The 16,633-nt window shown below is 39.2% G+C and overlaps 6 protein-coding genes across 9 annotated transcripts; 2 read left to right on the forward strand and 4 right to left on the reverse strand.

Annotated features, from left to right (window-relative positions):
* Positions 1–70: 70 nt before the first annotated feature.
* Positions 71–1,780, forward strand: LOC130510060 (uncharacterized). 2 transcript variants are annotated; one of them, XM_057006409.1, is made up of 3 exons: positions 71–206; positions 272–996; positions 1,088–1,780. In XM_057006409.1, exons 2-3 carry the CDS (start codon positions 570–572, stop codon positions 1,753–1,755), a joined length of 1,095 nt encoding a protein of 364 aa, XP_056862389.1. In that variant the 5' UTR covers positions 71–206; positions 272–569; the 3' UTR covers positions 1,756–1,780. The 2 variants fall into 2 exon arrangements, with proteins under 2 accessions (XP_056862389.1, XP_056862393.1); XM_057006413.1 differs by having other exon boundaries at positions 77–206; positions 443–996.
* Positions 1,781–2,331: 551 nt separating this feature from the next.
* On the forward strand, positions 2,332–5,392 carry LOC108834859 (uncharacterized). Of its 2 annotated transcripts, none has more exons than XM_018608204.2 (6): positions 2,332–2,635; positions 2,795–3,662; positions 3,767–3,954; positions 4,372–4,408; positions 4,536–4,597; positions 4,719–5,392. In XM_018608204.2, the coding sequence occupies exons 1-6, from the start codon at positions 2,538–2,540 to the stop codon at positions 5,179–5,181; spliced, it is 1,716 nt and encodes a 571-aa protein (XP_018463706.1). In that variant the 5' UTR covers positions 2,332–2,537; the 3' UTR covers positions 5,182–5,392. The 2 variants fall into 2 exon arrangements, with proteins under 2 accessions (XP_018463706.1, XP_018463770.1); XM_018608268.2 differs by having other exon boundaries at positions 2,587–2,639.
* A 769-nt stretch (positions 5,393–6,161) lies between these two features.
* LOC108825349 (DNA-directed RNA polymerases I, II, and III subunit RPABC5) lies at positions 6,162–7,350 on the reverse strand. The gene is made up of 4 exons (XM_018598672.2): positions 7,188–7,350; positions 6,934–6,992; positions 6,501–6,595; positions 6,162–6,402 (listed from the first exon to the last, which is right to left on the reverse strand). Exons 1-4 carry the CDS (start codon positions 7,221–7,223, stop codon positions 6,377–6,379), a joined length of 216 nt encoding a protein of 71 aa, XP_018454174.1. The 5' UTR covers positions 7,224–7,350; the 3' UTR covers positions 6,162–6,376.
* Positions 7,351–7,577: 227 nt separating this feature from the next.
* Positions 7,578–8,917, reverse strand: LOC108825173 (uncharacterized). Its single transcript, XM_018598525.2, has one exon. It carries the CDS (start codon positions 8,883–8,885, stop codon positions 7,752–7,754), a length of 1,134 nt encoding a protein of 377 aa, XP_018454027.1. The 5' UTR covers positions 8,886–8,917; the 3' UTR covers positions 7,578–7,751.
* A 174-nt stretch (positions 8,918–9,091) lies between these two features.
* LOC108825262 (multiple organellar RNA editing factor 9, chloroplastic) lies at positions 9,092–10,858 on the reverse strand. The gene is made up of 4 exons (XM_018598601.2): positions 10,423–10,858; positions 9,710–9,807; positions 9,538–9,603; positions 9,092–9,458 (listed from the first exon to the last, which is right to left on the reverse strand). Exons 1-4 carry the CDS (start codon positions 10,785–10,787, stop codon positions 9,277–9,279), a joined length of 711 nt encoding a protein of 236 aa, XP_018454103.1. The 5' UTR covers positions 10,788–10,858; the 3' UTR covers positions 9,092–9,276.
* A 1,552-nt stretch (positions 10,859–12,410) lies between these two features.
* Positions 12,411–15,733, reverse strand: LOC108810321 (G-type lectin S-receptor-like serine/threonine-protein kinase At1g11410). 2 transcript variants are annotated; one of them, XM_018582444.2, is made up of 7 exons: positions 14,422–15,731; positions 14,229–14,348; positions 13,937–14,139; positions 13,640–13,850; positions 13,315–13,552; positions 13,080–13,224; positions 12,411–12,986 (listed from the first exon to the last, which is right to left on the reverse strand). In XM_018582444.2, exons 1-7 carry the CDS (start codon positions 15,692–15,694, stop codon positions 12,660–12,662), a joined length of 2,517 nt encoding a protein of 838 aa, XP_018437946.2. In that variant the 5' UTR covers positions 15,695–15,731; the 3' UTR covers positions 12,411–12,659. The 2 variants fall into 2 exon arrangements, with proteins under 2 accessions (XP_018437946.2, XP_056862416.1); XM_057006436.1 differs by lacking the exons at positions 12,411–12,986; positions 13,080–13,224 and having other exon boundaries at positions 13,314–13,552; positions 14,422–15,733.
* Between the last annotated feature and the right edge of the window lie 900 nt (positions 15,734–16,633).

The following is a 16,633-nucleotide window of genomic DNA, read 5'->3' on the forward strand; positions in this document are numbered from 1 at the left end:
ATATATAATGATATTACTTTCAGATGCTTTTCTTGTAAACTAGTGTGTATTAGATAAACCTTATTTTTATAAAGATATGAACATTTAGATTGAAATTAGAGGTTGATCACATGTTTGACTTTTTACTTACAAAAAAAAGTCAGAGATCAATAGAGGCAGCATGTGGCCTTATGCTCTGTTTGGAACGTGAAGAGAAGTGAAAAAAGGTATATGATTACCATATCTTTCTTTCTGTAATCACATATGCTAACATATCAATATATTTTTCCAGGTTGTAACGGACTAATTGGAAAAGATCTGACCAGCTTAATAACCCTATAAACGTTAAATCTTAGCTGTGAATTAATTGGTTTCATCTGAAACGTTTTTCTTCTTGGTTTCTTTTATGGTGTGATGTGATATCTTATACTTATGGAAGTCTTCAATCTCGTTTTGGAAACAGTTTGTGTACGGATATTGTCAAGCCGGAAGAGACACAGACAGAGACGTGTTCAAACTTCATAGAATCTTTTATATAGTTCACATCGATCTCATCTTGTGAAATCCAAAGACGGATCTTGAACCAAAACATGCATGGAGTTTGGCTTTATCTCAAGAAGTCTGTTAGCTGCTGCAATGCTCAGAAGCCAAGTGACGCTGGTGATCCAGACAAGAACCTAATCCAGGAGATGAAGGATCCATCCGGCCGCACAAGATCGATGTCGAACCTGAGGAATGAGTTTGTCACTTACGGAGATGAGGGAGCTATGCAGAATCAAAGCTTCCGCAGCTCACGGTCTCTGGAGAGCGCCAAGTTTGTAAACACAACAATGAGATTTGAGGGCAGTGGCGCGGGAGCATCTTCTTCTGATTTGCTTTCCGGTCGTTATTCTTCTGAGAGGTTTGATGTTATTGGCTCTGACATCTGCGGTTTAGGAGCTCTCTCTTGTAGAATATGTCGCCAGAGAGTCAGAGATCTTAATGCGTTTGAGACTCATTACCTTTCTAATCACTGTGGTAAGATAAGAACTCTAATTACTTCTCTATCTCCAACAATGTTTGGTCAATGCCTTGAGGAAAATTTGATTTGTTTTTTCTTTTTTTGTAGTCACTAGACTCTTAGAAGGAGACTTCTCAAGAACAACTGTAGAGTTAATCTGCAACAGAGGCTACTACTCTCACAAGCTTGCAAAAACGAGAGGGAACAACATTTCAGCGATTCTAAAAGTCCAGAACCTGCAGAGAGTCGTCGCAGAGTTTGAGAACTACAGAGAACTCGTGAAAATAAGAGCAACCAAGCTTTCGAAGAAACACTCTCGCTGCGTGGCTGATGGGAACGAGTTTCTTGGGTTCCACGGCACAACTCTCTCTTGCTCCCTCGGTTTGAGCAGCTCTTCGAACCTATGTTTCTCGGATCAATGTGGAGTTTGTCAGATTCTAAGACACGGGTTCGCTTCTAAAACTAGACCAGATGGGATCAACGGTGTCCTCACAGCATCAGCTTGCTTTACAGCTCTTGAGTGCATTGAAACGGAAGGTGGAGGAAACAGAGGTGGTGGTGTATTGAAAGCTGTTGTGCTGTGTAGAGTGATCGCAGGGAGGGTTCATAAACCTATGAAGAAGTTTGAAGATCCTAATGGTTTTTCTGAGTTCGATTCATTGGCGTTGAAAGTAGGGCCAAACTCTAGGCTTGACGAGCTTTATCTATTGAGTACTAAAGCTCTGTTACCTTGCTTTGTTATAGTCTTCAAGCCTCGAAACAACAACACCTCATAAATCAAAATTTTATTCTTTTGGTTCTTTTGTATAATTTTTCTTTTTATTGCAACTCTACCTCGTTGCCAAACCCAAGTTTGTCACCAACATGGGCTATGTCTTGCTCACCAACATGTTGTTGTGTCTTTCAAGTTCCTAGGGCCACATCTCAGCTCAAGTAAATGGAGTGGGTCAACATAGAGATTCAAAACTCAAGTTATGTTTTCCAAGAGAGACAGAGATGTTTGGCATACCTTGTCTGCTAAAGATCATCAATTTCATTAGATCATGGGATCTTTCAGAAATACATGACCGTTCTATACTTTGAATTGTCAAGAATTTTAAAACCTTTTATAATGATTTGTTACTTCATAAAAGCGAATCAATTGTTGATTTCATTCAAAAGTATTTGATTGAATGTGCACTAGTCTTATTTCTTCGGTTTGGAGTTTGGTTCCGGTTTGGAGTTATGCGTCATCTAACCGAATCTAGAAATGCCTGCCACGTAATCAAACGTTATAGGGACAGTTTCGTCATTTCGGTCTTTGGCATTAGAAAAAACATTTCACCGTTCATCGAGGAATAAAGGTTTCCAATACTATATAATAAATCCGAGAGGAAGAGGAGAGAATCCGAAGCTGAACCAGACGAAACCTTCGAGAGAGAGAGAGAGAGAGAGGGTGCTGTTCGTCTTCTTCTTCCCGTCTCTCCGGCGGCAGAAAAACTCAAATCTCAATCGGAGAAGATAAGAACAACAATCGAATATACGACAGAGAGAGTAAAAAAAAAGCTTGGGGGTAACGATGTCGAAGAAGAAAGCAGCAGGTAGCACCATGACGCTCAAGGACTTCCATGGCGGCTCCATACCATCTGATCTCCCTCTCCCTTCCGCTCCTGGAGTGTAAGTCAAATAAATCCTTTTCTGATCAATCGAATCATTAATTTATGAGAGAGATCAGATCTACACGAATCATGATTGTTTTTTAGGTCTATACATGTATTGGATGAGACGCGTGTGTGTGATTTATTGAGTTATATTATTTCTGATTGATTTTTTTAGGGTTCCGAAGACAACTACTACGGATAGACCTTTCGTTGATAATAGAGCGCCTTGGGGAGGAGCTTCTATGGGCCGACCTGATCAGAGAACAAGGCCCAACTCGTCTCATACTATACGAAACTTTGATGATAAATCACTCTTTCTTCCTCACACTGCCAACATCGGACGTAACTTCAGCGAGGATGAGCGGAAGCCTCTGGACGGTCACTCTGCTCCTCGTAGGATGGTTAGCGACGATGTTTTCCGCGTCGCTAACAGCCGCTTGGAGGTGAGAGCTGAATCGGTTTTACCTGGGAGAGGAGCTAGTGGTGGTTGGTCTGCTGAGAGCTCGGGAACTCAGTCTAATGTTTGGGCTGGGAGGAAGGAGGTACCTGTAGCGGTGGTGGCGGCGGGTAGCAATGAGGGGGGACAGTCTTCTTGGAACGCGCAGCAGCCGCCTGTTTCTAGTTTGGTTCATTCGAGTGCGCTTGAGCAAGTGTCTTCAGGGAGGTGGCAGACTAAGCTTCTGGTTCCTTCTCAGATGGGTTTTGATGTTGTTAAGCATTCGGAGATGGAGGGAAGAGGTTACAAGGGTAATAATAGCCATGTGGCTAATCAAGGGGATGGGACACGTGGCCTGGTCGGTGAAGACGGGATCCAAGGTGGGAGAAGTTTGGCTCGCGAGTACGAGAAACTCCCTGGGGCAACTTATTTGGACGCTAAGGAAGTGAAAGGTGTACCTCATACGAATTATTCTGACGTTAGGCCTGCTGGTCATTTTGTGCAACCAACTGCACCTTCTGAAGTTGTGGAACGACCTAAGCTGAACCTGCTACCACGGACAAAACCTATTGAAAGTGTTGACAAACCTGTGAATGATGGAAAACTGGTACTAAGATATATATAAATTTCTGAGCTATTTCTTTTGGTTTTCAGCTTTTTTTTTTCTTTCTTGGTAAGCTGTGTTCTGATGGCTCAACTCTATATCTGCAGGAAAATGGTGGTGTTTCGAATCTTGTTCAACGTGAAACTGGTTATGCGACACAGAAGAATATGAACGTTTCAAAACCTGGGTTGTCTGCAGATGAGATTCCTAGCAAACCGGTTGAGCGCCCCAAGTTGAATCTGAAGCCTGTGGCACAGTTGCTTGAGAAGCCAGAAGTTAAGACTGAAAAGGAGAGGTAAGTATGTTCAAAAAAAATTTCAAGTTATTGTGGTACTTATTTGTACTCTCAACTCAGTTATAATCATTTGAAGCTTGTGGAGCTTGGTATTGTGATACAAAAAATGCTTAATTTCACAAGATTTTTACTGGCTGGTCGCAAAAACGGAAATGATTAGGCTCTGAGTCGTTACATGTTTTTGATATTTATTCAAATGAAAGAACTACTTTTATTGGCTTTGTGTCAAACTATCCTCAGACGTCCAGATAGCAGAATATGGTAACATTGGATTCCATTCGTAGTTGTTTGCGCTAGCTTTTTTCTTTTTCTTTTTTGACATTCGCTTCTCTAGGTTATTAACTAGACTGCCTCTCCTTGGCGATAAGTATATATTTGTGTGTCAAACATTCTTACGTTTTCTGGTTCCTGGTGCAGAAACGCAGTTTTTGGCGGTGCCCGACCACGAGAGCTGGTGAGTGCTGTTTTTGTTTCATCTTGTTAACAGTCTTCCCTTTTGTTCTGTCATCAATCGATTTTCTTAGCTATGTAAAGTCATCTAGCTTTGCAAATTTATCTTAGCCTCTCTGTTTTGGTACTAGGTGTTGAAGGAGCGAGGCATTGATGAGACTGAGCATCAAAAATTGGAGCAACAGTTAGAAAGGTAGAACCGGTTTCCTTTTAGCCTCTTGCACTCTGTGTAGACTTTCTGGGATCCAACACTTACGGGTCCACTGAGATCAACTATTTAGTTCTAACTTTTTGATTATGGTTCTGTTCTAAAGGACTGTCCTCAATCCGATCGAAAGAGTTCCAGTTCCAGAGCACGCAGTCCAAAGACCAGTGAGTTCTCCTCGTGACCTGAGAACGAGGAAATTCGACCAAAAGGACGTGAGAAGTGTAAGCGACGTTGCCACCAGATCCGAAACCCAGAGGCGAAACTGGCGTGATAATAATGATGTCAAGAGCACAAGACAGCAGCAACCGCAGGCTCAGGAGAAGACGAGGCATCCATCACCAGAGACATGGCGAAAACCAGTTCCACAGAAACCGGAGTCACCAGACGGAACAGGGCACCGTCCCGGGAAAGCAGCATCTCCTCTTGAGCTAGCTCAAGCCTACTCTGACCCTAAATCCGGAACAGGAAGCAACAGTTTTAACATGAGCCGCAACAACCAAACGCAGCAACCATTCTCTCGGTTGGTAGGATCGACAACAACGAAACCAAAGCATATCAATGGCTACTGAGAGATATTGTTCGTTTGTTCTTTATTCGGATTGTTTTTAGTTCCGACTAATTGGGTCTTTTAAGTTCTCGAGCACGTCTCATGATATACTTCTTTGTGGGAATGGTATGGGAGATTTGAATGTGATATGGTTTCCCTTTAAGAATGGGGTTGGATTACATAACCCAACATTTGTGTCTTTCTTCTTTGGTTATACATTTTTTTTCTAACCACTAGTAGAAATATTTGAAAATTTTGGCACAAACATGAACACAACACTGCACGCTACAAGATCGGACCATTGCAAAGCCTAATAAAGGAAAATACTGTCTACGTTCATCTACAAGTAGTGGAGAAAATCAATTCATGAATGTTCAAATCTCCCTTTGAATGCATCTTAAACGTATTGTCATCTTTCAAACAAACAGAGATCTTCATCGCTTTGTGTCTACAAGAAGAACCTCATCAGTTTCAGTATATATTCAGCTGAGCTTCAAGCAGGAAAGCAATTGCATGGCTTTGATGAGGGAGGACGGTGGAGCGAGGAGGGAATCCACAAAGATGGTGGTTATCATGGATTTTTTCCGGAGTAAAAAACTCTGTCCCTGACTTCGGAAAGAAACCATGGTATCCACTATCTTTGTGGATTTCCCCCTCCCTCCCTAACTTCTTAAATTTGTTCAAAAGCTCTGCCCTTGTAGCCCAAGACTCTGGGGGGTGCATGAGTCAAAGGTGTAAAGATTTAATCAGAATGAATAGAGGCAAGAGGACTGCCTGAGCAGTAATTCTCATCCATATGAGAAACACTACGAGGAGGATGAAGTGTCTTTATTGGGGACCATTATTGTTATAGTTGTCACTTATTCGATCTTGAAGAGTATCATTTTCACCTTATTGTTTTTGAACTCGTAAATCCAATCGCCTTCTTTCTCTTTTAATTCCAATTTACAAGCATACTAAGAACTCGGAAGACAATAGAAAATCATGAATATACGAGAGAACTAATGAAAGACGAATTACTTATAAGTACAAATCTTTCAGCTCAGAAAATCATAACGCGTAGAGACACCAGACATACTATGATAAAATCACTGACGTAGTCTAAAACCAACATGATTCAGATTGATTTAATTTTCTACACCAAACACACAAGAGTTTCATACATAGCCCTCTGACGAGCAACAACACATATTTCAGCAGATTTGCATCCTCTTTCTTCAACTGTTGTCTGATTTTTCCAGAGCTGCAAAAAAATAAATAGTATGCGAGTGATATAAAATCCATACAAAAAAAAAGAAGGCTCAAAAGAAACATAGAGAGTTAGATAGAAGACTGTAGTACTGTTGTAGTTGAGAAGCTTCTCAATCAGATCAACGTGAGTCATAAGCATACGCCTGCAGCAGTATCTAACCAAGTTGAGCGCATCAAGTGCATCCCTGCAAAAAGCAAATTTGTAAACCTTTTTCATTCAGCACATCATATTCACTAAAGTCTTAAAAGACTTCATTGATTTTATTCAGCACAAGATAGGCGTAAGACTTTCTTCTAATAACATGTGCTAAACAATTTACCCTTCATTGATTTATTTCCTCAACTAACCAATGGGTGGTAACAGAAATCACAGACCAGGTGGCAAAATTTCTCTCGTATACAAACAAAGTTCTCTAGTTAGACAGACCCAGTAACGAAATCTGGACTAATTACTCTCGAATTCAAATAAATTAAACTCCTTTCACCACAAAAGTATGAAGAAGAATCAATGTAGGTAGCTTACCCTTCAGTGTAGTCAAGCTGGAGAAGATCAAGATAGGCATCCCACTTGTTTCCAATCACCTAATAAATAAACAAAAATCACAGAGAGTGAAAGCTTTAGCAAAGCTCGTAACTTTATCTGTCTCTAAAACGTTTTTTTTTAATCTAATAGAACCGTAACGTAGCAATCCAATGAAATATTTCATATCATCTAAGAGAGAGCACAGAGATATTTTGTTTGTCGAATGTGGAGAGTAAGTAAAAAAAAGAACAAACCTTTCCACAGGTAAAGCAGCGAACAGGGATAATCATCTTGAGCTTAAGCACTGAAACCTCTAAAAACTTTCTCTCTCTCTCTCTCTCTCTCTCAGCTTGGGAGTTTTAGGGTTTACTTACTGCTTCACTTCACGCTTTCCTTTTTAATAGGTGAAGGAATGAAGAACACAAAAGGGCTTTTGAGACGATGACTGGGTTTGAAAGACTTCTCCAAACGACGACGTCTCGAGTAAAAAATCTGGTTGGGTCCGGTTTGATTCGGTTTTGTTATCAAAATTCTGCAACTTATTCGGTTTTTGAAGCTGGGTAGGGGAAATTGAAAGATTTTTAGAACTATAACCAATGGACGAACCACGATACCAAATTGACATGTCTAACTACACATTATGCTTTGTTATAACATTTTATTAATTATCATTATAAGAACGTTGGACCAACCAACCATGAAAAGAAAGAGCATGTAAGCATATACGTTACATACTTACATGCTAAACACATCAGCTTCATTATTTGATTATTAATATTAAAAAAATGGTGCTCTTCTTCTGAAGCTATAGCACCCGGTTAATAATACCTCTGGTAACCATAAGAAGATATCTCGAACTGACTTCTTTCGAGCCTATTCTCATAACCATACGGATACAAATCCCCGAAAAGGTAGTCAGAAGTCGTCTTCCACGGATCAGAATCGTTGCTATCCCAGCATGAAACTTCAGCCGCACGGTTTTGATCCTCCTCCTGGCGTCTTTTGTTACGCAAGACGCAAGGAAAGTAGCCTCCGAATATCACCTCGCACATATCCGTGGCTTCTAACCCGTAACCAGACGGAACATACACAGCTTTCACTTCTCCTGTTTCCACACATTCAGGTTTAGTAGTAGAAGAAGTTCCATAGCTTGAACTCTCATTTTCTTCCTCTTCATCCTCATCTTCTTCTTCTTCCCATTCTTCATCATCTTCTTTTTCTTCTTGATGATCATCTTCTTTAGTGGCTTCCAGTGACCTAGCTTCCTCTAACGGTTCAGAAAAGGTTACACGTTTCTTAACAACTTTCTTTTCACCACCATCATAAACTCCTAAAGGTACTGGAGCTATAACCTCTGGAGGAGAAGGAGGGTTTCCCTGAGCAACTGTTGAAGAAGAAGAAGGGTAACATATTTTCACCGACGGAGGAAGAGGTTTCCCGTAAGTTGCAACGATATCGTAGCCACCACCGTACGGCGTCGGATCGTACTCCTCGAATTCCGGCTCGTTGAAGCCGCCTTGAACATTGCGATGGATATTAAACTGAGGAGGAGACTCGTAGGTCGTGTAGACATTCGGATCATAGAACAAATGTTTTGGCTCAGACATGGTGGAAACAGAGTAAGCAACAGATGCAGCAGAGGCTGTCTCATACTCAGATGATCCATTCCAGTTATCATAACCACTATTGTAACTCATTGGATCATAACTATTATAACTCATTGGATCATAACCACTATTATAACTCATGGGATAGGAACCAAACTGCTGATGTTGATTGCTATCATAATAGTTATGATCATAGAGATTGTTAACCTGATTGGAATCGTATGGGATCTGGTAATGCTCATAGTAATTGGCCATCTTGGAGGATTGTAGAGCTTCGAGGATAATCTTGAAAGTCTCTCTTGCTCTGCTCTGCTGTTGGTGAAAGAAAAAGATTGGGTGGAGCATTGATTAAAGGGATCTGAAACGTTTGGTTTTAAGTCAATGGTGTATTATTCCATGTGATGTGTTGATAAGGTGGGGACGACACTGACGTAGATGGTGACGAGCGTGTAGTGACCCTACAAATAAAGTTGCCACCAGACGCAATTTTCTTGTCTTGTCTGGAATTAGCATTAAGAAAATGTGTGAAAACTAGTGGTGGTTGAGAGAGATTCCAACCTAACAAATATTGATTTGAATACCTTGCTACAAGTTAACCGGACAGAACAGGAAACTAAACCACATGGCCTGTCTTATATATTGTTCCAAACGACGATTTTACATCCGGTTCGAATAAAGCTAGGGACTAACCAATCAATCAAAATCTCACACGCTCCGGTACAAAGGGCTTTGACGTTCAAGAGGAATCAGAAGCGGGTGGTGGTGGCGCTTGTCTTGGTTTCCTCTGCTGCTCAGGAGGTGGTGGACCGTCTCTTTTTCTTTCGTACCTCTTACTTTGATACTTGGAGTTATTGCGCTGCTTTGGTTGGTATGTTGGGTATGTGCAGGGGATAATCTCTCCATTGATGTACTTGTCGCCTAAACAAGGGATACAAGTGAGTGAGTGAGATCTTAAAGAGATTGAAAATTTAGTAATCAGGGGTTAAAGTAGGGCTACCTCCATAGTCCTTGTTCTTGACATCTATGTAGGAGTCAGGCAAAACCCAGAGAACTCCCGGCAAACCTGTAAAAAAAATTAAAAGACCTAGTCAAGTGTCTTGAAGGGGATTATAAACATACAGTTTCAGTAATAAAATCAAAAGCTTTCCATTATTAATCAGTAAACTCACCCTTGAACTTCTCAGAAGTTTCTTCGTCAATGGTGCATTGGAATCCAGTATACGTGGTAGTACTGAATGCATACATATTCTTCTTTGCCTCTTCCATACTAACAAATAGCCACAAACAAGTACACTCAATAAAAGCACACACAAGGAATGCTGGAAGTTAAACACAAGTAAACTAACTCGTAACAGAAGCAGCACGTATGATTAAAGTTCTCTTAAAAACAGCTAGCTACAACAAATCTAGACCCCCTTTTTTTCTTTCCAAACATTACTTGCTTAAACTGTTCAATTTAATCATAAACATCTGCAGTTTTTTACATAGCCTGCGAAGAAACAGATGCTTCTATCCTTCCTCATTATTTTCATTCATAACTACACATATGAAGAAAGTGTTAACTCGAGAACGACAACGTTTAGCTCCAAGTTATACATATGAAGAAAGTGTTTTTTAGTAGTCAAATCCTAAAGAAGAACGTTTAGGTTCTAATAAACACCGCCTACTACTCTACGTAGTTACTTGAACAACAGGCCTAGTGGTTCAAACACATGAATCTCTTTGCCGCGAACTTGCTCACAACTCTAGGGATTAATAAACAAAAGCAAGACTGAAACTTTAAACTCATATATACACACAATAAACTAATTTCAACCTACTTTGAAAAGGTAAAGGTTAAGGCTTTTTACTCCGTTCACTATGGGAGAAGAGAAAGACGAACCTTCCAAGAACAGTAGCAAGAGTGTTGAGGTAAGTATCAATCATCTGCTCCCTCGTTGCCGCTGGATCCTTGGGGAACTCCATCACTATCAGCCAGTGATTGTAATCGCACCCTGGAAGCATTATCGTCTCCCTCTGCTCGTTGCTGCTACTCCTTCTCGACGAGTAATCCGAATCCACCGTCGCTGCCTTGACCATCGCAACCCGACGCCGAGACCCGGCGGCGGAGATGATGCTCCGGAGCAGAGGATTCCGTTTTTCGGTGAGGCGGATACTGGAGGAGAGTGTAGGGAAGCGTGCCAGGTGGCTTGAGGGAAGTAGGGTCTTGGGGAGAAGCAAGGAAGAAGATGTTGTGAAGGAAGCCATTTCGAATTGCAGACAGCAAGAGAGACGAGACTGTTCCGCTCGGACACCACTTTGACGACGATAGATTCAAGGGGATAAGACCGGCAAAACGACATCGTGTTGTCGTAAGATCTTTCATAGGCTACTGGACTTATATTTGGGCCGAGATTATGTTCAGCCCATAATACCTAAACTTAATCCAAATTAAAATTAACTTAATCTTGTAAAGGGTTTAAGATTTTAGTCCCTTAATTAATTTCATCTCTAATCCGGAATCACTTACACTGTAAAATGAATTTTCAATCGAATTTTGGATTTAGAAACACAACAAAACTAAGCGCTGTGATTAAGTTGTTCAATCCGAATATGTGGTTTCTTGGTATTTCGATTTACAAAAAATAACTACCATATTAAAATTATATATACTTCAATTTTTACAAATTTGTATATTGTCGGTTTTAGATTTATTCCAAAATTCCATTAATTTATTTATCTTTTACAATATTTTATGAATTTTACTTTATATAGTTTGATATCAGTTTTAATACAATATGAAGATATTTCGGCTTAAATAGCCTATTTTTCTTTTACTATTTAATAAGTAGTAAACACATTAAACTAATAATTATAATAGTTTTTATATTATAATATAATAACAACTAGTAATATATGATATTATAAATAACTAAATATTAGCAAATATTTGTTAAGAAAAACGTAAAATTTATGTTTTATTTAATTTAATAAAAATTTAATCATAATTTTTAACTTCAAATAAAATATAAAATTACTAAAAATAACATTTTAAATATTAAGATTATATCAATAAAATAAATTATGTATATATTTTTAATTTATCTTATATATTTTGCATACAATTATATTACTATATTTAAATTGATTAGCTTAATTAGTGTGTTCGGTTTAATCGATTTATACACTTAACCCATATTCATATGCAGCGGTTTTTTATAAATGACATTCATTCGGTATATTCAGTATTATCAAATCCAAAATCGCTTCTCTATTTCAATTCTATTTTTGTTCGATTCAGAGTTTTACAGATTGAACACCGATTATACTACTAATAATCTACTACTGTAATTTAATAATTTATAGTAAAATATGAAAATGCACAAAGCATCACTAGTAATACTAATACTTTCCTTTTTACTTGGTATATCTATCTTTTTAAATTAGAAGTACCTTTTAATTTTGTTTGGTAACATTGAATTGCAGAGTTAAAAAAGTTAAAATATTGTTTGGACACAAAAATAACATCTATTTTGGGTTGGGTTTATGTCTTTTTCTAAATTGTTACTATAGAATTGAATCATATTATTTAATTTACTATTATGATCCATTTTAATAACTAAATTATTTTATTGGGTTATTGTAATATTTATTGGTTGTTTATTATAATTATTGGTATTTATAGTTTTTATATAATAGAAAAGTAAAAATATATTTTTTTCAAACAAGATTTGTTGTCCTTTAATACAATAGATATGCCATTATTAATTTAAAAATTATATGGTTAAAATATCAAATAAACAATGCAAAAATATATATACTAACATTAGTATTTTCGTGTTACAAGTACATTAAATACAATAACAGTCATATGATAGCAAAAAACGTGGATCATATTTTATAAAATCCAATAGTTTCTAATTTGGTATAAGCTGATAATATTTTTATAAGTCAAAGCAAACATCCGTCCAGTCGGACGGGTCAAAATCTAGTTATACCTTTATAACATTAATTCTACATTACATTCATAAAATACACTTTCTATAAAGATCCATAAACAATTATAATTTAACTATATACCTATTGAGTAAACACCATTGTAATAACATAGGGTAAGGAACACACTAGCTATATTCCTTTTCAACGACCTTGGACGTCGGTGAGGGTAACATCATTAAGAGAAATACCAGTCTCTCCACTGGGCCAATTACCAGAGCTGCCGCCGGTTTTGACGTTTCTGTTCCTTCCCACCGTAAACGCAGGATGATTCGGAGATGGAAGATCAATGGCGTTATGTCCCAACATGAACACAACGGAAGACATGTCTGGTCTGTCCGAAGCGCTTTCTTGCACGCAAAGCAACCCAATGTGTACGCACTTCATCACTTCGCTCTCTTCATAACTCTCTGCGTCCATCAGCGTGTCTATAATCACTCTTGCTTCGCCTTTTTCCCATAGACCCCAAATCTACAAAACGAAAGAACCAACATTGTCTTGTTTCCGACACAAACCTTAAACCAGGATATGGAATATAACAGGAGCCTTTTTTTTTTAAATTACATGTCCGACTAGATTTGAATTCTCGTCGTAGATGACACTATTTTTCTTTCCGGTTATGATCTCTAAGATCAATATTCCGAAGCTGTAGACGTCGGATTTTATTGAGAACTGACCATCCATTGCATACTCTGGTGACATATATCCACTGTGAACAATGAGATTGAAACGATTCTTTCAGATTGATTAGAAAGTTAGAGAGTCTTGTGGATACAGCTGAGAAATAATATTAACTCACTATGTTCCAACAACTCGGTTAGTGCTTCCTTCGATTTGGTTACCCCCAAAGATTCTTGCCATGCCAAAGTCAGCAATCTTGGGGATCATCTCGTTGTCAAGAAGCACATTGCTGGCCTTGAGGTCCCTGTGGATGATCCTCAGTCTTGAATCTTGATGAAGATACAAGATTCCCCGAGCAATCCCTCGGATTATGCCCATCCTTTTTGGCCAGTCCAACTCCGCTCTATGCTCCTCACCTAAGAGGATGATAACAAATCCCAAAGTTATTGATCTTCTTGAAGGGGAGAAATTTAAATTTGTGTTTGAAACTGTTGAGAACTTACGGAATATGAAACAGTCTAAGCTCTTGTTTGGTAAATATTCGTATACCAACATCTTCTCTTCCGATTCAACGCAACACCCTAAGATCCTCACGAGGTTTCGATGCTGCAGCTTTGATATCAACTTGACCTCGTTCTTGAACTCTTCCATTCCTTGTCCTGAGTTTTTTGACAGCCTCTTTACTGCTATCTCCATACCATTTTGTAACACGCCCTGATATATAATTAAGGAGACAAACCCTACTACTTATTAGTACTTTAGACATGTAGGAAGATAGTATGGTTTTGCTTCTTCCTTACCTTGTAAACAGGTCCGAAACCACCTGCTCCAAGCTTGTTTTGAAAAGAGAAGTTATTAGTCGCTGCAGCGATTGTGCTAAGCTCAAAGAGAGGCAACTCCCCTTTTCTTGATTTATCCTCAAGCTCTTCTAATACGAATGGCTCTTCAATATCAAAAGAGCTCGGGGCGAAGGTTGATGGAGGTTTCTTATGCCTGTTAGCCTCTGCAGTGTTCACGTTTTCAGTTTGTTAGCTATGAGCTTTAGCAAGCAACCAAGTATGCTTAAAATAGCATTCTCAGAGAGTTTCTTACGTCTTCGCCTCCTTATGAAACAGAACAACATGATCATTAGCAACATCACCACTACAATCATACTGATGAGAATTAATAAAAGTCTCCTCTTCCCTGATGAGCCATTTCCATTCCACCGCGCTGAAACAGAAACAAACAAATAAAAAAATAACGAAACAGAAACAAGTAGCAGAGTGTATGTGTAGATAAGTACCTAGCTCTGCCTTATCTACACGTAGATAGAAATCTTGTCCTGCACTCAAGTATGTCCTTGTATCCAACATATCACCGTGCCATGTCAAGCAACCTTTCGCTCCGTCGCTCTCGTGGTAAGCGCTCGCATAAGCGACACAAGAGCAGTTCCTCAAACACCTCTTTTCACATTCTTTCAATGTTATGCTCATATCCACACTAACAGCTGATGTATTGGGAACCTTCACCCGCTTCAACTTCGCAAAACCTTCTTTCCCATTACATATCGAAGCTGCTTTGCTCCTCTTACACCCATCTGAAGCATCCCTCAAGTTCCAAGCTTGGGGAGTTTTAGGCTCGTGCCCCGGTAGGCAAGAGCACTCAAACTTGTCTGGACTTGTGGTATCGCAGTAACCGTTGAGGCCACAGTGGTTGTAGTTGTCACACTTCTCTTCAGGAGCCGACCAGAACCCGATCCACTTCTTATCCCTCCCGTTCCATGTGAACCGTTGCAGGATTCCCGTCTCGTTTAGAACCATTCTTGTTACGACTGAAGGATCCAACACACCGTACGTGATTGATACTTCATCCGGACTATTCACAAAGGAGATATTGAAGATGAACTTGTTCGTCATTTGAGGCACACCGCTCCATCTCTGCCCTGTCCATGAGCCCGTACGCCACCACAGAGCCGTTCCTTTGTACATCATCATCTGCGGAAACCCTCTGCGGTCTATCCTGTACGTAACGTTTCCGAGACCAGGGTCACCAGGAGATCTCCACGACGTCATGAACCGATCCACACCGTCTTGGCGAGTGAATCCAAACTTCATAAACGGAAGCAAAGTGTTTGTAGGATGGTTAAAGCTCTCCCAGAAGCTTTTCCCTGTGACAGGATCAAGCAGAACAAGGTTGCCTAGATCAGATAGCTTCGCAACTAAAGCCGGTTCTGAGATGGTATCCAAAACATCAGTGGACCAGATAGGTTCTGTTCCGTTGACAGACCCATACACACAGAGATTCCCTCTGCTGCTGAACTTTATATGACCAGACGTGTCATTAATAGGATGGTCTCTGTTTGCAACCCATACAACAGTCTGCTCAGAGACTTGAGCATACCAAATCCCAACGTACCTGAGCTTTGAAGTCCCCAGGCTGAAGAATCCAAAAGCGAATCTCTTTCCTTCAGAGTATATAACATCACCATCTCTCATGGACTGTGTTCTCATGATCATGTTGTTGGACAAACAAGAATCGACAAGGAAGGAGAATAAAACAAAGAAAAAGATCTTCATCCTCCTGTGTTTGTTTGTTTTCTGATCAGAGTTTGATGGAAACGTATAAATGCTTTCTGTCTTATTGAAATATCCAAGTGGGACTCACCTGAACTAACAACATTAACTGCAGTCTGCAGGCATCAATCAGTCACGCTCTGTTCCGGATTTATCTCTCTAAAGGTTGAACTTTCAAACATGTAAAACAAAAAAAAAAGACTGATTCTTGTGTCTTAGAACATGACACGAACTAAAAAGTTACCAACGTTGTGAAACCTTTTCTTCCTTGTTTCAATGTCCATTCAATCATTGCCTTTTTTCACTGTGCAGGAATCAGTCCACGCCACCTAAATTTCCCTACAATAATAAATACTTACTTATGTGTAACATGACAAGCATATATATTGATATTCAAAGACCTACTTTATACACAAATTTATTGACAACTGAAACTTAGCAGACAAGAGTTACTTTTAAACATATCATTTCTATTTCTTGTTTTATTTTAATGAGCTAAGGTCAAGGAAAGGTAAATCTTGACAGATTCATGGTATTTAACATACTGCTATATGTGCGGTCTCACCCATATTATGTTGATCTTCTCTGCCTTTAGATTATGCCTGTAATATCACCTTTGTCTACACATACATAGAAATATTGTCATGAAGTCAAATAATTCATGGTAACCTTCCACAGTTCCACATTCATTCTCATGGTAACCGACACAGAAAAAACATACGTCCTAATGTGTTTTTTTATCCTCCTTGGAAAGGAATTCTATAAGATATATCAATCACTACCTAGAAACAATTACGTCTACACCAGGTGAAGATAAAGACGATGGTGACTGGCAATAACTTTATGTGAAATCTTAACCACTACCCCCAAAGATAATATTATATATACCAAACCCCATAGCAAGTGAATATGAAGTTGATAATGACTGGATATACTAAACTC

The sequence above is a fragment of the Raphanus sativus genome, chromosome 1, assembly GCF_000801105.2.
Source record: "Raphanus sativus cultivar WK10039 chromosome 1, ASM80110v3, whole genome shotgun sequence".
Classification (NCBI taxonomy): domain Eukaryota; kingdom Viridiplantae; phylum Streptophyta; class Magnoliopsida; order Brassicales; family Brassicaceae; genus Raphanus; species Raphanus sativus.

What these genes read in the sequence shown, in the direction of transcription:
- LOC130510060 (XM_057006409.1), top strand. Translation starts at nt 570, where the DNA reads ATGCATGGAGTTTGGCTTTATCTCAAGAAGTCTGTTAGCTGCTGCAAT. An exon ending in TTACCTTTCTAATCACTGTG is followed by an intron (nt 997 to 1,087) that starts GTAAGATAAGAA and finishes CTTTTTTTGTAG; the next exon opens with TCACTAGACTCTTAGAAGGA.
- LOC108834859 (XM_018608204.2), top strand. Translation starts at nt 2,538, where the DNA reads ATGTCGAAGAAGAAAGCAGCAGGTAGCACCATGACGCTCAAGGACTTC. An exon ending in GTTAAGACTGAAAAGGAGAG is followed by an intron (nt 3,955 to 4,371) that starts GTAAGTATGTTC and finishes TTCCTGGTGCAG; the next exon opens with AAACGCAGTTTTTGGCGGTG. An exon ending in GTGCCCGACCACGAGAGCTG is followed by an intron (nt 4,409 to 4,535) that starts GTGAGTGCTGTT and finishes TTTTGGTACTAG; the next exon opens with GTGTTGAAGGAGCGAGGCAT.
- LOC108825349 (XM_018598672.2), bottom strand. Translation starts at nt 7,223, where the DNA reads ATGATTATCCCTGTTCGCTGCTTTACCTGTGGAAAG. An exon ending in CAGCTTGACTACACTGAAGG is followed by an intron (nt 6,596 to 6,933) that starts GTAAGCTACCTA and finishes TGCTTTTTGCAG; the next exon opens with GGATGCACTTGATGCGCTCA. An exon ending in GAAGCTTCTCAACTACAACA is followed by an intron (nt 6,403 to 6,500) that starts GTACTACAGTCT and finishes ATTTTTTTGCAG; the next exon opens with CTCTGGAAAAATCAGACAAC.
- LOC108825173 (XM_018598525.2), bottom strand. Translation starts at nt 8,885, where the DNA reads ATGCTCCACCCAATCTTTTTCTTTCACCAACAGCAGAGCAGAGCAAGA.
- LOC108825262 (XM_018598601.2), bottom strand. Translation starts at nt 10,787, where the DNA reads ATGGCTTCCTTCACAACATCTTCTTCCTTGCTTCTCCCCAAGACCCTA. An exon ending in AACTTCTGAGAAGTTCAAGG is followed by an intron (nt 9,604 to 9,709) that starts GTGAGTTTACTG and finishes TTTTTTTTACAG; the next exon opens with GTTTGCCGGGAGTTCTCTGG. An exon ending in CAAGAACAAGGACTATGGAG is followed by an intron (nt 9,459 to 9,537) that starts GTAGCCCTACTT and finishes TCCCTTGTTTAG; the next exon opens with GCGACAAGTACATCAATGGA.
- LOC108810321 (XM_018582444.2), bottom strand. Translation starts at nt 15,694, where the DNA reads ATGAAGATCTTTTTCTTTGTTTTATTCTCCTTCCTTGTCGATTCTTGT. An exon ending in TTTCATAAGGAGGCGAAGAC is followed by an intron (nt 14,140 to 14,228) that starts GTAAGAAACTCT and finishes TGAACACTGCAG; the next exon opens with AGGCTAACAGGCATAAGAAA. An exon ending in AACCGAGTTGTTGGAACATA is followed by an intron (nt 13,225 to 13,314) that starts GTGAGTTAATAT and finishes CATTGTTCACAG; the next exon opens with TGGATATATGTCACCAGAGT.